Source organism: Corvus kubaryi, unplaced genomic scaffold, assembly GCF_017639235.1.
Source record: "Corvus kubaryi isolate FWS band 111438036 unplaced genomic scaffold, C.kubaryi_AGA036_p1.0 37284, whole genome shotgun sequence".
Taxonomy (NCBI): Eukaryota; Metazoa; Chordata; class Aves; order Passeriformes; family Corvidae; genus Corvus; species Corvus kubaryi.
Genome location: NW_024581088.1, coordinates 10,965,602 through 10,982,229, shown reverse-complemented (window position 1 = coordinate 10,982,229; position 16,628 = coordinate 10,965,602). Strand labels below are relative to the sequence as shown.

The 16,628-nt window shown below is 38.3% G+C and overlaps 1 protein-coding gene across 6 annotated transcripts in view; it reads right to left on the bottom strand.

Moving 5' to 3' along the window:
• Positions 1-172: 172 nt before the first annotated feature.
• The window catches only part of PITPNM3 (PITPNM family member 3), a 55,558-nt gene continuing 39,102 nt past the window's right edge, over positions 173-16,628 (bottom strand). For all 6 annotated transcript variants that reach the window (XM_042026548.1, XM_042026550.1, XM_042026551.1 and 3 more), the window contains 10 exons: positions 15,622-15,792; positions 10,874-11,068; positions 9,975-10,123; positions 9,612-9,728; positions 8,842-8,958; positions 7,505-7,653; positions 6,348-6,497; positions 5,334-5,517; positions 4,807-4,935; positions 173-4,425 (listed from right to left, as the gene is read on the bottom strand). In XM_042026548.1, coding sequence (XP_041882482.1) covers positions 4,117-4,425; positions 4,807-4,935; positions 5,334-5,517; positions 6,348-6,497; positions 7,505-7,653; positions 8,842-8,958; positions 9,612-9,728; positions 9,975-10,123; positions 10,874-11,068; positions 15,622-15,792 — 1,670 coding nt within the window. In that variant the 3' untranslated portion in view covers positions 173-4,116. The remainder of the gene's footprint in view (positions 4,426-4,806; positions 4,936-5,333; positions 5,518-6,347; positions 6,498-7,504; positions 7,654-8,841; positions 8,959-9,611; positions 9,729-9,974; positions 10,124-10,873; positions 11,069-15,621; positions 15,793-16,628) is intronic.

Genomic DNA, 16,628 nt, shown 5'->3' with positions numbered 1-16,628 from the left:
TTGCAGAATAGTGGGGCTTCTGAAAAAAAATGTCATTGTCCTGCATAGACCAGGGTGTGTAACTTTTTTTCTCTAGTTTACTAATAGTTCCACTTCTACATAAGCAGTGAAAGTTTTACCTGTTTGGAAGTGACTTCCCTAGGTACTAGAGGAAAAAGTGAAGTAATCTGTATAAATTAAGACTAGTTTAATGTAAACAAATAAAAATGACAGCTCTCATGAACCCCAATGAGTAAGAATTATCAATACTTTGTCATTTTTACACCTAACAAAATTTTATGCTGAATAGATACAAACCATGCCACAAAACTAAACAGGAATACTTTGGTCAAGCAAAAATCTATTCCAAGAGCACTAGTTTATGCAAACAAAAATGTTATTCAAAATTAGCAGATTTGGATTAGCATCACTATTCAATTCTGCAATCTATACAATGATATCTTTTTCCAAACCTACCTAGCTAGACAACAAAACTGAACAGACAGCCATTGTTGCTGTTGAGTTGGCTTTGTTCTTTTTTTTTTTTAATGTATATTGGTTACAAATTTGCTGTGAAAGCAGAACCAAAACTTAAATGTCTTCCAGTAGCTATACACACATACATACAAACAAAACCGAAACACCACAGTTGTGAAGGTGTGTTTTCACAATATCTCAAATAACTTTACCACTGCTATTAACCACAGCCATTTTTTTACAGTAATTTAAAATGGATCCATATCAACAGGACAAAGAAGTAAATGCTTCCAACTGTGGCTTACTTGTATAGTAGCCTTAGCACCCACTGGACTAACAATTTTGCATTTTACAATTTCATTTATGCTTCCTCCATTCAGCATATTAAAAGAACGTGCTTTTCTGTTACACACTGGAGGCACTAAACAACTGATGGTGCTGAACCAACTGATGAGTCTAATGTGTGTTCTGTGGGCACACCCACCTGACTTCTCTATCCCCTTCCCTTTCGTGTATGCTAAAACACTTTCATAGCCTGTATAGTTTAACTAAGTGCTGGCTGCACAGAAACTGCAGCGATGAGGACTTGCAATTAAGAATCAGATGACTGTAGGATCAAACTTACCCTCAGTAAATGGCCTGCCTAGGGGACTGATTTTCCATGAAAACAAAAGTAAAACTGAAATCCAATTGCAAGCTGAATGCCCATGAATGACTGGATGCAGTTTCATGTGGACAAAGTGTTTAACTAAAATGCCTGTATCACTGTTTTGCTAAAATGCACAGCTGGAGCATGTGATCACAAGATAAACCATTCTCGCCATGAGCAATAAGCAGTGCTGGAATTATGCAAATACTATATAAGCTCTCATATATTGTATGAAAACAAAGTTAGGGAGAATATTTTCAGCTTGATTATAATACCATGTGAAACTTTGAAATTGTTACCACACTAAATCATACACACACACACACACACACACACACGTTTTACTGCTATTAGCTCCTAATATTCCTAAGGGAAGCCAACACAGTGACTACTGTAAAGGTGACCCAGCTATTAATAGAAATACACAAAATAGAGTTTTCATGACATGGTACCCTGCAAAATGACATTATGTTTCCAAGAGTAAAAGGCAGCCCTTTATAACCTAGGAGATTTTTCTAACCTCGTATTCAGACACTATTTCCTTCAATACAGTTACAGAATTACACACAGATCCCTCTTTTGAAAGGAAGTAGACCTTTCTACTACAGCAATTTAAAACACAAACATAGGTTTTCAAGTCTCTTGGGTGATAGAGGTAGATGGCTAAAGCAACAGTAGCTTTGAACAGGAATAGCAATTACTGTCAGGAGACATGCTACACAACACCCAATGCTTAAAAAGAACTTTTTGATCAGTCAATATTTTAGACCCCTCAGCAAACTTAAAATTTTCCTAGTAAGTTCTCTCACAAGCCTTGGATTCCCATACCTATTTAAAACTAACAAGCAGGAGCATGCTAACAGTAAACTCACTGGAAGGAGATGGAGGCTGGGGCACCTGTGCAACCTCCTCCTAGTGCAGAGCAGAGGAGAAGAAATGCACTATGTGATTAGAATTAATACATGCAGTGGGCTGAGACAGAACATGGAATAACTCCTCCAATTTCACGTATACAAGAACTATGATACTACTGGGAAAGCATTTGTAAATGTAAAGACTGCTTCAATGCAGTTTGCGAATGACTTTCATTTAGCTTTTGTAGCTGGCTGACTTGGCAACAGAGCATAAAACCCCCGCCCCTTGTAATGTATTTACCTGCTCCCAATAAGTGTTTGCTACCAAACTTTTTATATCTTTCCTTAATCTTCAGCAGAGATTACCCCTTCCCTTCAAGTAAGCATTATTAAAAAAACCCAAACCAACTACTGATGTGACAGAGATATTTCAGGAAGTTTGAAATAGGTAACTGACCATCTTGCCAAGTAACGTCTGAAAATATAAATCAAAGATCTCCACTTTTAAGCTATTTTGCTGCCTCTTAGGCAAAAGCTACACTCCTATACCCTTCCAAAAGCACACCGAAACTTCAAGGTTAACAGGGAGTATAGACTTACTTTACTTCTGCACTGTCTAAATAGTTTTCCATTGCATTTCTTGTTTTACATGTTAACTTTCAAAATCATTAACCAACTTGTCGAGAGATTGTTTCTGGTCTAGCAAAACCTGAAAGGGGGATGGAGAGGCACAACACCCTCTCCACCCCAATTCCCTGAAATAAAAAACAAACAACAAACCTGAAAAAGGAATGTCCTGTTGACTTCAAGCTTTCTCAGTGTCAATAGTACGTTTTTAACTCTAAAAAAAAGGTTTTTTATGTGCACTTTTAACTTCATTGCAGGTTTTAAAACATGCGTCAGTTCAGTCATTAAAGTTCTCTTGATTAATTTCAATGGAAGTATCTGCATGAAGAATCTGCAAACTGCTACTATGTAAAAGTAACTATAATGCTTTAGAAATATTACTACTTAGGGAAAATGTCACACATTTTACTTCTAGTAAGTCCATTGAAAGATCAGAGAGAAATTTAAATCAGTAGAAAAATGTCTATTTGGCACCTGTATTTTCGCATGTCCACTCTTTGAAGCTCAAATGCTATAATTCTGAATGCCACAGATTGTCTTAATACAGCAGCTGCTGTAAAGCATGAGAAGGTAAACAATTTATCAATTTACTTAATTAACTTTTTTTCCCCTCCAGTGTAAAGATTCTAGTTAGAATAATTTAAAAAGTGATTGCTCTGAAGTTTGCAGATCCCTTAGTAAAACGGTTCCCTTTAACTTGCCCTCTTAGGATCTGACTCTCAGACTGAGATCATCAGAGCCATCTTCTTTGGAGTAGTCCACACATTTTTGCACAGTCACCAAGTTCCACAAACAATGTGATCTTTGTACAGTTGCACACTACTTTGTTTACAACAACACTAACCGTGTTCAAACTGTGGCAGACACATTTATTTTTAACATGAAGTTTTTATGTTCGATTCACAAGTGAAGTTCTCTCATTTATTTGTCCAGCACCTCACACAAACATGAGTGCCCATGTTGGAGTCTGCTGATCAACACTGTAGGCTGAAAGGAAACCTTGGGTTTAAGGCACCCAGAAAGCATCTTGTTATACAAATCCTAACCACTTGTTATTGTAGCTCCTATAGCTGCTTCCCTTTATCACTTTTATTGAAAAGTGAAGTGGAAACAGACATGACTACTTAATGTTTAAAGTGTAAATCTTCTCTGTAACCTACAGGACCTACCCTTTATGCTGTTTTGGGTGCAGCTAGTTAGCTGATACCACAATCCTTCTGAGTAAAATCAGTATCTTCTCCTCTTATTGCACATATTACGTGTGTTAAAAAACAACCAAAGATATTTCCTGTTGCTATGATGATAAACTTGTGATAATTTTAGATTGTTTTATAGTTTCCCAATAAACATGACAAGAGGAAGAGATTGGGAGTGCCCCACTTGGTGTAAGAAGGCAGATTTCAGAACAGGGAAGACTCCAAGGTACAAATTCCCATCTACTTCTCTTAGTTTGGAGCTGCCTAAATACTATCTTTGAGGCATGCCTACAAGTTTAATGGGGTGCACCCAAGATCTACATTCCCAATCCTCCTAGGGAATAGATTCAAATTTGTGAACTCCACCTCGAACCCAAGCAATGGAAGGCAAATGCCTGTCATGATCTTTGTCTGATTCAGGCTGGCTCTGAGCACGCTCTGGCTTGGGGTTGGAAGAAGGCGGGTCAGGTTGCTGTACAGACATAGTCCTGCGGAGGTGGTTTCTCTTGCGCAAAAACTCAGGTTGCGAGTGGAGGCCAAAGCTGCCTTTTCTCAAGATCATCCGAGAGTTATTCTTTTTGGGTCGTGAATGGAGACTGAACTCCAGCGAGGCCAAGTGGGCTGCATAACCTTCACTGAGGAACTGAAATAGGAAGGAAAGAAAGGGAGTGACAAATTATTGCTGCCTTGACCTATGAGCTCTATGAGGAATTAAGTTTTGATCACTGGCACTCCAGTTAGACACCTACAGAGTATTAATACTCCTCTCCCCTCACTTTTTTTTCAAGTGACCTGTTCCATTTTGTCATTCAGAAATATGCAATGCATGCACTTGTAGATACAACTTGCAACCACTTGATACTCTTTACTATTCACTCTTCCAGAAAACGCCTCATTTGTAACCCAAACAGCCTTTCTTTGAAATACTGCCGCTGCTTTGTGTGTGTGTGTTTGCACATGCATTCATTTGCATGCATTTCCTTGTTTTCCCTAGGACTTCCTGACTGAATAGCAAGTTACTTACTTGGCACTGTGCCTGGTATTTCTTTGTGGATCGTCCAACTATGTAGATCTGGGATGGTGACAGAGCCAAGACACTGTACACAGAAATATCCTTCATGGAACCGTATGCGGCACAGATTTTGATGTGGCACTGAAACAAACATTACTTCCAAAGTGAACACACTGTTGAACACCATGCAACTACAAGGCTGGTGCTTGATTTGCAATGAAGCAGCATATGAATTCGTTGTTAACAATTTCAATCTGTAAACCACAGAAAGCTAAGTCGGTCTGCCTGCATATGAGCAAGAACTACAGCTATGCGCACAGGAAAGAACAAGCAGTTCATTTACTTATTTGTCATGATTGGAAGTCCCTTTGGATGCTTTATCAGCTTTCCTTGCTCTTTAAAAAGTGAGAAAAGAAATGAGGAATGGCAAAAAGACTTTGTGATGGCCAGAAAGATTTACTGTTCAGAAAGAAGAGAGATCTCTACTGAATAATGTTCTCTGAAAAGAGGTTTCAAGGCTATAAATAGGTTTCTAGTACCTCTTGCACGAGATTCCGGAGAAAAATGGTCTTTTGTCGCAGTGGGTCATGGACAAGTCCATCTGAGAAGAAGATCATCCCTTGTGGGAAATTGTGTTGGGACAACCATGAAACCACACGCTGTTTTTGCATATCTGGACGGCCGGTGATATAGATAATCAGATATCCCAGGTCCTGCCAATGCCTGTCAGAAGAAGCAGTTAAATTATGTAAGTACAGAAAGAGAAACAACACTCACAGGTCAGGTCAGCATCTTTTCTCAGATCAGTTAGGAGTCAGATGTTATCCTTCAACAAGTGGAAAGGAGCATGCCTAAGTCTCTGCTCTAATCAAGAAACTAAATAATAATGCCTACACCTTGGGGGAGATGGAGGAAAGCAAGAGACATTCTTATACAAAATATTATCTAAAGTATGAGAGACATTTAAAAATATACTTAGAATAAGCCTTGCAACACATCAGGTATTGTTACTTTTGAAATCTTTAATGAGATTTCCTGCCATTTCAGCTGTAAGGAATGGAAACCCTTGAAAACTGACATTTCTACATTCCCATGTAAGTTCCAAAATGAGAACTGCCTCTACCCATCCAGTGCAAAAATAACAGACCTGCAAGAATGGATTAAAAGGCCTTTTAATTTTTCCTCCAAAAAACATTCTTGCATTCCTGGCACCTGATATTTTTGAAGTACAAATATGTCCTTATTTGAAATTAGTGAAACACAAAATACACATGGGAATCATTATTAATTCACTGCACACACTTCAAGATCATATTCCCAAGAAGCAACTTTTTATCTTTAGGCAACTTAAACTACAAATTTCAATGTAATCCACAGCATTCTAATATTACTCTGAAATTCAGGCAGACCTGATGTCCAAGAAAATACAGAAATGTATCTGCAAAGACTCTTGGTCCTTAGAAAATTGCTGTCTGTTTAGTATAACAACCCTTTTCCCTCCTACTGTGTTCAAGCAGAAAGTCAGACATTTGAAGTGTTCAAAGCTCATTTACCTGACAACATCAACGGCCCCTGCTCGGACTTTGGGGTCACTTCCCATAATTGAAACACTTGCTGCAAAGGAACCATCAATGCTGAACACAACACATTCCATTCCTCGGGGCAGTACAGTCAGGTAACTTGCAGCACTGCTCTGGTCTCCTCTGGAGAGTCAAAGCAATAAATTAATTTAAAAAGCAAAATGTCAGAATGTATTTTCTGCACGTTCTAGTTAAGACTTGAAATTAGCTCTGTCTGGACCTACAGCTTTAAAAATCACTGTCAAATACGGCTTCTGATTTCAGTCTTACATGGGGCAATTGAAACTTACACTTTTAGGAAATAGTTTTCCAAAGACAAATTTGGAAGCTGACCTTAATAAGAAATCACATGCAAACAAATAACTAAAAGAATTAGAAAAAAAAAAATGCAAACCAGTCGGAAGTACTCAAACTACTACTCAAACTTTCTCCATAAGCTTAACAGTTGGTAATACGAGCATTAGCCACCCTCAATCCTTGCAAATTATGATGGGAATGCCAGTCGAGAAAAGTAAAAAAAAAAAAAAAAGAAAAAAGAAGCCCACCCCAAAACGATGCAGTCATACATCACTCTTTTCATGGAAAGACATGTGAAACACATTTCCTTGTGATGTATTTTCCCCAAGAGAACTGGATGTTAAAAAATGGATAAATGACAAGGAAATCCAAAGCTCTTCCCATCCTACCACCTCATGTTCCCTAAAACCTGTAATCTAAAGACCACGTTTATGTCTGGTGATGAAGATTCTTACAATATGTGCTCACAGCCTAATGAACAAAGACAGGACAATTTATTTTGTTCCTCTTTGAAACGTACTCCTGCACTCTAAAGCTTCACTTCTGAATACGAGTTTATTTGCGTATCAGTAACTCCATTTTCTTGAATTGATTGCCTTCTTTATTAAAGTGAGGTAAAACATTTTCTCCTCCTCAAATAGCACTACATAGGATTGTAAGCTGACTTTGGACTTTGTTAACTGGTGGATAACAACACATTCTATTGAAGCTAAATTCACCTCACTGATTTAATCTCCCAAGTAGGGATTCAAACGAAGTTTTTACTCAGTTTTGAAGTTCCTTCCTGATCACAACAACCCATCACAGCTTTAGTTCCAGCTTGGAGCTATTACCTGACCACCATTTTGATGGGATACACACCAACTCTCAGTCTCTTCTGTTCAGGTATATTGTAGGATATTCGTCCACTGCTGTTGGATATCTCTGTGTCAAAATACACCCACCTACCCGAAGATGGCTCAGTCATTATGAAGATATCCACCTGTAAAACCAATGAAACAGTAATCTAGTGTGATAGTCAACAAAACACCCCCTAATTACCAGGCCTGCCAAGACCAGATAATATTAGTATCTCCGACCATGACTGGTTGTAAAAGCCTACAAGGAATTTTGAAGGAACTTCATGACTCAGTAAGAACTTCAAACAGAGTCCTTGCAATAAGCAAATGCTTCCTAACATACAAGAGTTTATTGCCTGCATAATTTACTGTCTTAATAATTTAAAGCCCTGATCTTAGCACTGCACATGTCAAACATAGTTATAGAGGTCAGAAATTTGGCAGGAACCTAAACTAGGAAAAAAACAATTCTACCTTGCATGGCTATTATTACCTTTTTGCACACTAAACCTACAAAATGGAAAATTTCATCTGGTTATTGAGACAAAATCTTTCTCAAATCATAATTTTGCCTACAACCAAAACACTTCAAATTATCAGAAGATTTCATCAATATGGTTTTGTTCAACTGAAATATTTCATAAAAATTAACATAAAGGATATTAAATACTTTGCTGGACCAGAAACAGGCCAAGTGAAGCCTCCATGCTTCAGTTTTTCCCTCAGCTCAGCTGCATTGCTCTCTTAATTTGCGCAGAAAATCTTACAACCTCAGTGAATATGAAAAAATGTGTTCACTTGATGCTTGGCTTTATTAGCTGTAAGCGTGGCTTCTGCAGGCAGCTTTAGGAATGAGAGTTTCAATTGTGTCACATTACTACTGATTTCTAGAACTAATCTTTACACACCCATGTGTAGGCAGCCACCTAACCTCTAGAATGCCTATTCTTTTATCTGGTTGTTTTACCTGGGCAGGATGATACATGATTTTCTTTTAGTGCTTTGTCAACTACTATAAAATTCTTTTTCCTTCTTCCTCGGAAAGTTAATTGTCTCCAGTAGGTGATACAGTTGGATGGTAGGTTCAGAAACCACTGCACAGCACACTCACCACTAACCAAAGGAGATAGCCATAATCAGGTAAGAGAGATGAGAGCTCAGAAAAAGGTCACCTATCAGGAAAGCCCACTTTACAGCCTATTTTTGCTGAAGTACTAGGGGGTTAGTGACACATTTCCCCTCACTGTAAGGCTTTCTCTGACACTATACATGTGTGCTACATTCCACAACTGTTTCTGTAAAACTAAGAAAATTGATTACTCAGACTTCACCTTTTCACCTGTTAAAGCCACCATGTCCAGAGGTCCATACATAAAGCGCCCAACTAGTACCTGAGGACCATCTTCTGCTGCAATGACATCATTAGCTCGGTGATTAGCAGTCACGTTCTGAAATAAGAGCAAAAGATGGGAAGGGTACTGTTTGTTTTTGTCACGAGGCTACTTTCTCTACTATGTTACAAACAGTGACACAGAAACACAGTCCTGGACAGTATGTCTGAGGTACGTCAAGTGCACTGCATTCCCACTTCAGCTGGAGCCTGATTTCCACTAATGGTGGGCTCCTGAATAGACTTTCTAGAGAGAGTGCTCCAGACGACCAAATAAGAGAGAACTTTTAGGGGAAACCCCATTATCCTTCATTTCAAGTGGTGCCATAGATCCACATCATTACGTGCAGGGCACATGCATTTTAACTGACATTAATAACTGACTTAGCACCTGAAGAATGGAGGAAATATTTTTGCTTGGCTTATGGATTTGTCTAGCATAAAGAAACTTCTTTGCATAATGGAAACTTAGGGCCTGTCTGTTATTTAAAGAAAGAAATATACTTTCTCTCAACATGTAGTGGTAAACCAAGAAGAAATTGCTCCTATTCCCTAACCATTAATCTGCTTGCCTCTGGATTAAGTTAGCCATTTTCAGCTCTTTAGTGATATTCAGTTATGTAAACTCTTACTCGGGGAGATTGAACTCCATTTAAATTTCTGCCAAACCCATGTTCCATAGCTGCCATATATATTCAGACTTAAACTTACCCTCAATTTGACATGTGTCCTCTTGCGTAGCCATTTTTCTCGTGGATTGGATGGACTTAGTGTTTCTGGATCCAGGTTGTAATTTTCCTTGAAATTTACATTTTCATACCTCATCACCTGAAATTATATTAATATTTTAATAAATAGTGTATGGCCTGGGGAGTCCCGGTACTTGGCAAAGAAAGAGAAATTACAATGCTGCCCCAGTTGAATGACACTGCAGAGCCAAAAGCACCATGGAAGTAGAGAGAGGTAAAGCCATATGTTCACATTAATTGCACAAATATGAAGACTGACCCTTGGAAGATGCAATTAACAATCCCAAGGTTATCTGTTGCAGAGAGAAAAAAAAAAATTAATTACCTGTCTTAAAATGAAGGCCACGACGTCTGTTGATTCCCAGTAGCTGGCATGAAAGAGATGCGGCAGGGCTACCGTTGGAAAAGCTGTCAGCACATCTGGACAATACAAGGCATAATCTATTCGTTTTGTTCCCCACCACTTTGCAGTAACTACAAAAAATGAAACAAAATATCAATAAATTTCTTGCTGTCTTCATTTTTAAGCTAGATAATGGAATTAAGTCCTCTGCTTTCTTAATCCTGACATTTTGAGTCTGTTAAAGGTATCTATCATTCATGCAAGTACTGTTTTTACTGACTGCATCATCACTTAACTGCCTGCTATCTAAAGAGCTCTTCTGGGTTCAAGTTTTGGGAAGTAGAAATCACCTCAGCATGATTCCCACAGCTTTCTGGTCCACGGAAAATGTGCAGTGAAAGACTAGTACTTTTACGATCATGTTATAGGGTAAGAACTGCAAATGCTTCCCAAACAGTGAAGCAATACTGAGATAGATAGATACATATATATACACACACATGCATGACTATAGTCCATAACAGGACAATATAATGATTTATAGCACTTTTAATTATGAGTAACAAACCACAAACCTTATCTATCTATACTGCTTCATGCCTGGAACATGATCATAAACCCGTTACTGTGAAACTCTTGTGGCTATTTATGAGTGGCACCTTAATGTAAAACTGTGACTTCTTTTCTATTACTTTATCTAATTACAAACAGAACAGGAAGATAACTTGTGTTATGCAAAATTGCAGAAACCTGGGCTATTCTCATTCTCCCCATTTCCAAGCAGATACCTTTTCTTTTCATAATCAGCTTTTTCACAGAAACAATGTGAAGGGAAAGGCTGTTGCCATGTCCAATAGCACATGGCATCAGGCTTCACTCACTGTTGGTGAGGCATGCTGATGGCAAGCTTTCAGTTGACCCAGAGTTTTCACTGTTTGTGCTGCCCAAGCTCAACTTTCTTGTTTTCCCTTGCAGTTGATCAGATGTATTTGGAGATCCAGGACTCTCCTGAGAGAAAGGTATGTTCAAAGAGCTATTCTCAAGGAACAGACCACTGTGATTGTGGAGAGCATCACCTGCAGGTTACAAAAATGAAAATAACATTAAAAAAAAAAAAAAAAGATGCACACAATGGTTTTGAAACTAGTGTTTGTGCGTATATCTTATTTGTTTATTTATTCATTTATTTTTAAATACAGGGCTAATGAGTGTTTTCCTGAATAATATCACATTTAATGCCCATGGATGAAACTTCCTCCTTCAGAGTGAGAATAGCATGACACAGCATGACTGTATGGAGAAAGCATACCCTACTGCCATGAATGTGCAATGGTACCCTGGTGCTTTTGGTCAGGCTCTTCCAAACTGTGTAGTAATGCTGGGAGGCTATTTTACTTCACACTCAACCCTACTCATTTTAAAGTCATTTTTGGAGAAGAACTACACAGCCCTGGGAGCTTCTCTGGGATACTTCTCTGGTCCTCTTTCTGACGTGAGCAAAATTACTTTAGAAAGAGAATCTTCAGCAAGGCTATCTACTGGTTTGCATTTCCCAAATGGAACAGAATGGAATAGAATTCTCATTTATTCATGCCATTCTGACAAAGCCAGAGTAATACCTCTACTCAGTGAAATGAAACACAGCCTTCTCTGCGAGGTCTTCTGAAACATGTAAGAACAGACATGCACTTAAATAAAAATTCCTGGTATCTTTGCTTGAAGCAGCCACATTCCTCATAGCCAGGAAAGGCAGAACCTCAACTTAGATATAGGTTACATAGCAAAGTACATATCAAAAGCAGCTGACTCCTCAGTGTTACTCCTCAGAGAATAAACCTGTTGGAGATGTAAAAATAGTGAACAAAAAAAAAAAGGAGACCTGGTTCAATGCACATAACACAAAAGAAAGGAGATGGCCCTTGATGTCTTGCTCTATTTTTGAGCATATTTCAGTTCCATTCAGACAAATAATTGCAGTCATGCTGTGCTCATCATTCATGCGGTCTTGGGTTGGGGAACTTTATGATTCTTTATGTGCTGGAGGTCTGAAATAAGCTTCTCTGCAACTTTTCAAGTCTTACCAACTCTCAATGCAATGCATACCTCAATGGTGCACAAAGGAGAACACAATAACATGTTTCTGCTTTCAAGGACACCATTCAAAAAAGAAAACCAAACCACTGGAAGCGTGTCTATAGCTTATCAGAGCTGGTGAAACAATTTATCATTAAATGAAAAAGGAATAGCAGTATAGCTCCCTAAAATCTCCTCCCTTCCAAAAAGGAGACATGGTCAGAAAGATTCTAGCTTGTTTTGACATAAGCATGAATATCTCAACTGCAAGAAACAATATTGAGATCTGCCCTGCAACTGAATGAGAACAACATTCAGTTCTAACACTTTGTGGTGGGTATGTAGTTTGGACAGAATATGTTCAACTGCAGTTTCCATGGGAACATGTTTTTCATCAAAAAACTGCAGTGTACTGTTCTTTCAAAGAAATCTTGTTGACACGTAGTGTAGCTAAATGTGGCTACAGGATGGAGGTGAAAAGAATGGAAGGATAATTTTGTCTCAGGCAAACTATATAGATCCCAACACAGTCAACTGAAAAGAAAACACAATGCTACTTTGCTATTACTTATCTCGCAAGACAAGGCAGTATTATTATGCTTTTTGTACTGAAAGAAGCAACCTTTCTCATGGCTCTGAGAGTGACCAGAAGTTATTATTTGTCCCACTAATCTAAATTTACCATCATGCTTGATAAGAAATAAATTAAAGAGAGATCTTTTTACAGAGTCTCATCTTGGATAATTACGATAGTCACAGCTAATACAAAGAGACAAAGCAAGCTTCCTCAAAGTCACAGCAACTATCTCCAGACAAAATTAACAATACTTTATTTCATGCATATACAGCTGGAGAAGTACTGAGCTTTCAGATGTTTACTTCTGTCTATCCATAATGAAGCAGACCAGTTGGATCAGCCATAGTCTGGACTGGCACTCCTGCATATTCCTTAAAAAGAAAGCATCTCAAGAGAAGAATTTTGCAATTATTTAAACTGTGTTGCGAAGTTAAATGTGAGGTTGAAGCTCGAACAATAAAGATAATGACTATCTACCTCATGCTACGCCAAATGTCTAAAAAGTAGGCTATGTTGAAACCAGGTGTTTTGAATTAATATAAAACAACCATGCTTTTAGCCCCCTAGTAGATATAATGTGTCTTGTCATAAGCAGGAAAGCAAAGGAAAGGAATTAAATCACACATGTTAGTAAGTATCAAAAGCAGGAGTGGTAAATCAGAGACCTGTTACAAAGCTAAATTAACTTATAACAGCCACAAAAGCACCTCAGTTACAAAATGTCAGTTAGGTAGCAGCTAAGAAAGCTGCTGTTTAATGAAAGGTCAAGACAGTGTGGCTTTCTCTGGGCTGTAACACAACCTGAACTTGTACCTTGCCCTTACAGTGAAGAACCACACCAGTTAATAGATCACACTTTTGTCTGAACCATTGCCTCCTGCAATGTCTTCTGTCAGCAATCACCACAGATAAAAGAGGAGGAAGGGAAATGTCTTCCCCACTTGCTCTACATGCCTGGCAGTGCTTTCAATCTGCTTTCAGTCTCCTACTTTTACGGTGGAGTGTCTGTATATCACACTCAAAAAAATGAACTTAAATTATGCCTCAAATAATTTTATATTACTAAGCTATTTCATCAATTGCCTAATATTGGCATCATGTCCGCATTAGGAATCGTAGCAACAGGAGATAGCGTTGGAACTGACCAAGTCATTAACAGAAAGAGGAATAATTCTTTGGGCTAGTCCAGTCTCTGTAAAAGTCAAAACCAAACCCAGTAAGAGTAAGCTTTCATCCTCAGTAAGCACTTAATAGATCAATCCCTCACACACAAAATAATACCACAATTATTACACACTGATTAGTGGCAATTATTGAGGACTACTGGACATAGACGGCAATTGTTTAGATAAACGTGTGTCCTGCTCTTTGTATACCACCATTTAAGTCTTAGATGTTTCCTGAATCTCAATGGAAAAAGTGAATTTGACAGAATAAAACCTTCAAGATAAACCCTATGCACAGAGCAATCTGGCTTCAAAAGCTTAATTTGATTGACAAGAACAGAAAGACAACTATAGAAATATCCCTCTACACACCCCTACCCAATTTTCACGTTCTCCAGCCTGCATTATTGCAGAACTGTTCTTATGAATCTTATGGTGAAATTGTCTTCCAGTAGTACCTTTTTTGTCAGGCACCTTCCAGATCAGAACTATTTTTTCAGAGAGGAACCAATCAGGAATGTCAGGTAGACAGAAGAGTCACTCTTATTTTAACCAATCATGAGAAATGGAACAAAGAATGGGATCATTTAATGATGCGAAACGTTATCAGAAAAGGCTGATTTGGGCAGTGCATAATAATTAAGGTTTGGCGTAACTAGGTCTCATCGTAACTGATTAGTCAGGTTTTACAGTAACTCCAAGTCAGAAAGCAAAGCAAGGTATGTATTTCCATTGCAAGAAAATTCAATGAGGAGAAAGCATGTATTCCCAAGTCTGGACTGTTTCTCACCGTAGCTATTCCCTAAATCAATTCATGAGGAACAGCCAGATCTTTACATATTTCAGTGGAGCCAATACCTAGAAACAAGCCTTCAGCAACTCAGTATCAACTGTCACTTTTCAAACTGATTTGCATCCAATGCACACCATATTTGAGCAGGTAAAAGAAAGGAGTTGTGTGTACCCTACTGCACACAACTGGCTCCCAAATACAATTCTCCTAGCTCCAACAAATAGAAACATTGCCATTTTATTGTATTAGCCTCCAACCTTAAACTCTGAATCCTGAGAAACCTTTCCCAATATCCTGCTGAAGCTTGAATTCATGTCTGCTACAGAGCAAAAAGAATTAATCTAATATGCAAGCATGTACAGATACAGACTGCCGAAGTCCTTTTCTGCATAACGTCACAAGTCAAAGATACTTCATGCCTATATGATTTTACCTTATTTTCTATAAAGTCAAAAAAGCACAATTCCTTCTACTAGCACCTTGCTCATCCACACCTTCCTCTTTCTTCCCCAGAAAACAATCTATTTCTGCTTTTTTTTTCCTGGATTCAAATCTTTATTACCAACATAACTGTTGTTTAGTAGCCCACCTAGGAGAAAAGCAATCAAGACTGCTCAGTGGTCTGATTTGTCCTAGTAGATATCTACAACAAACCAACCACAAGTGACCAAAAGAAACAACATGTGAAGATCTAGGCAAAGGTCAACTAATTGTAAAAATAAATTGTTTAAAAGGATAGTAAAAGACACGAAATTTTTCAAGTGACACTTCAACTAGAACAGTGATATCGCCTTCCAGCTCCTCTTTAAAACAACTAGTATCGCAAACCTCGTGCATAAGAATAATTTTTTTCTTAGTAATCTTCTTCAGTTCCACACTTGCTAACTATGTCTGTGCTACTCAGTCCCAGATGACTTGTTTTCAGCATGTTAGCACATTGCTATTTCAAATTTTCTTGAGCTGTGTAAGGAGAGAACACTTAACAACAGGCAATGAGACCTACAAAAACAGGCACTGTACCTAACTGGTGAGATCTTCCATCCCCTAGTGGGTATCTCTGGTACCGTGGGACACTGAATGGAGGAAGAAGATGGAATCTTTTCTCCAATAATGGTTCAAGTCTGCAGGCAGAGGGGTCAGCAGAGTGAAAGAAACTGTACACTTGGCTGCAGGCTGGTCGGACCTGGCATACTTGGATGAGAATGAGACAGAGAAAGACAGGGGTCAGTATTGCTGCTTTACAATTTTCAAGGAGTCTGTACAGAAACATAGTTAATACAGTCTTCTGCAAACTCCAGATTAGCACACATCAGGCCAAAAGAAATGTAACTGAATTGTTTCCTGTTTCAGTGAAGAACACTTCACTGCACAGGAATTTACAGAGACATCACAATCTCAGATGCAGGCACATAGGAGATGTGAAGAGCAGCAGAAGAGAAACAGATGGAAGCAAGGAAGGAAAAAGAAATTCAAAATCTTGTAAATATGTTACTGAGCATTACAGCTGTGATGCTCAGCACTTCAAATGTGCTTCAGACCAGCAAAATGGTCTGATGGGCCTGTGACATCCAGAGGACTTAAACCTAGGTGACAGCAGAAGCTTCCCTTATATTTTAAAAATTGATTCTAACAAAACAAATAAATACATCTGAATTTTACTTGTCACATTTTCAGGTAGCTTTCTACCTTTCCTTTCAGTAAAGAGGGCACCTGACTCTTCTCAACTGATTTCCAACTGTCTGCATGATAGGTTTAAATTTGTCTTTTTCCCTCTCAACTGCGTCACAATTATCACTTTAAAACAGGATTCTTTTATCATATGCACTTCTAAAGACTAATTATGCTTCAAGTAGACACTGCTCACCTCAGAATGTGTTTGAAATGCCCATCAGTTGAGCTGCTCTCAAAGCATATTCCTTTGCAGGATACCAGAGGAAGGATAGAAGTGGGAACTAATTCAAAAAAAATAGTTTAAAGTACTAGTAATTAACATGAAAATTTCCTGTCAAAGTGTCTGGAGGGTAGCA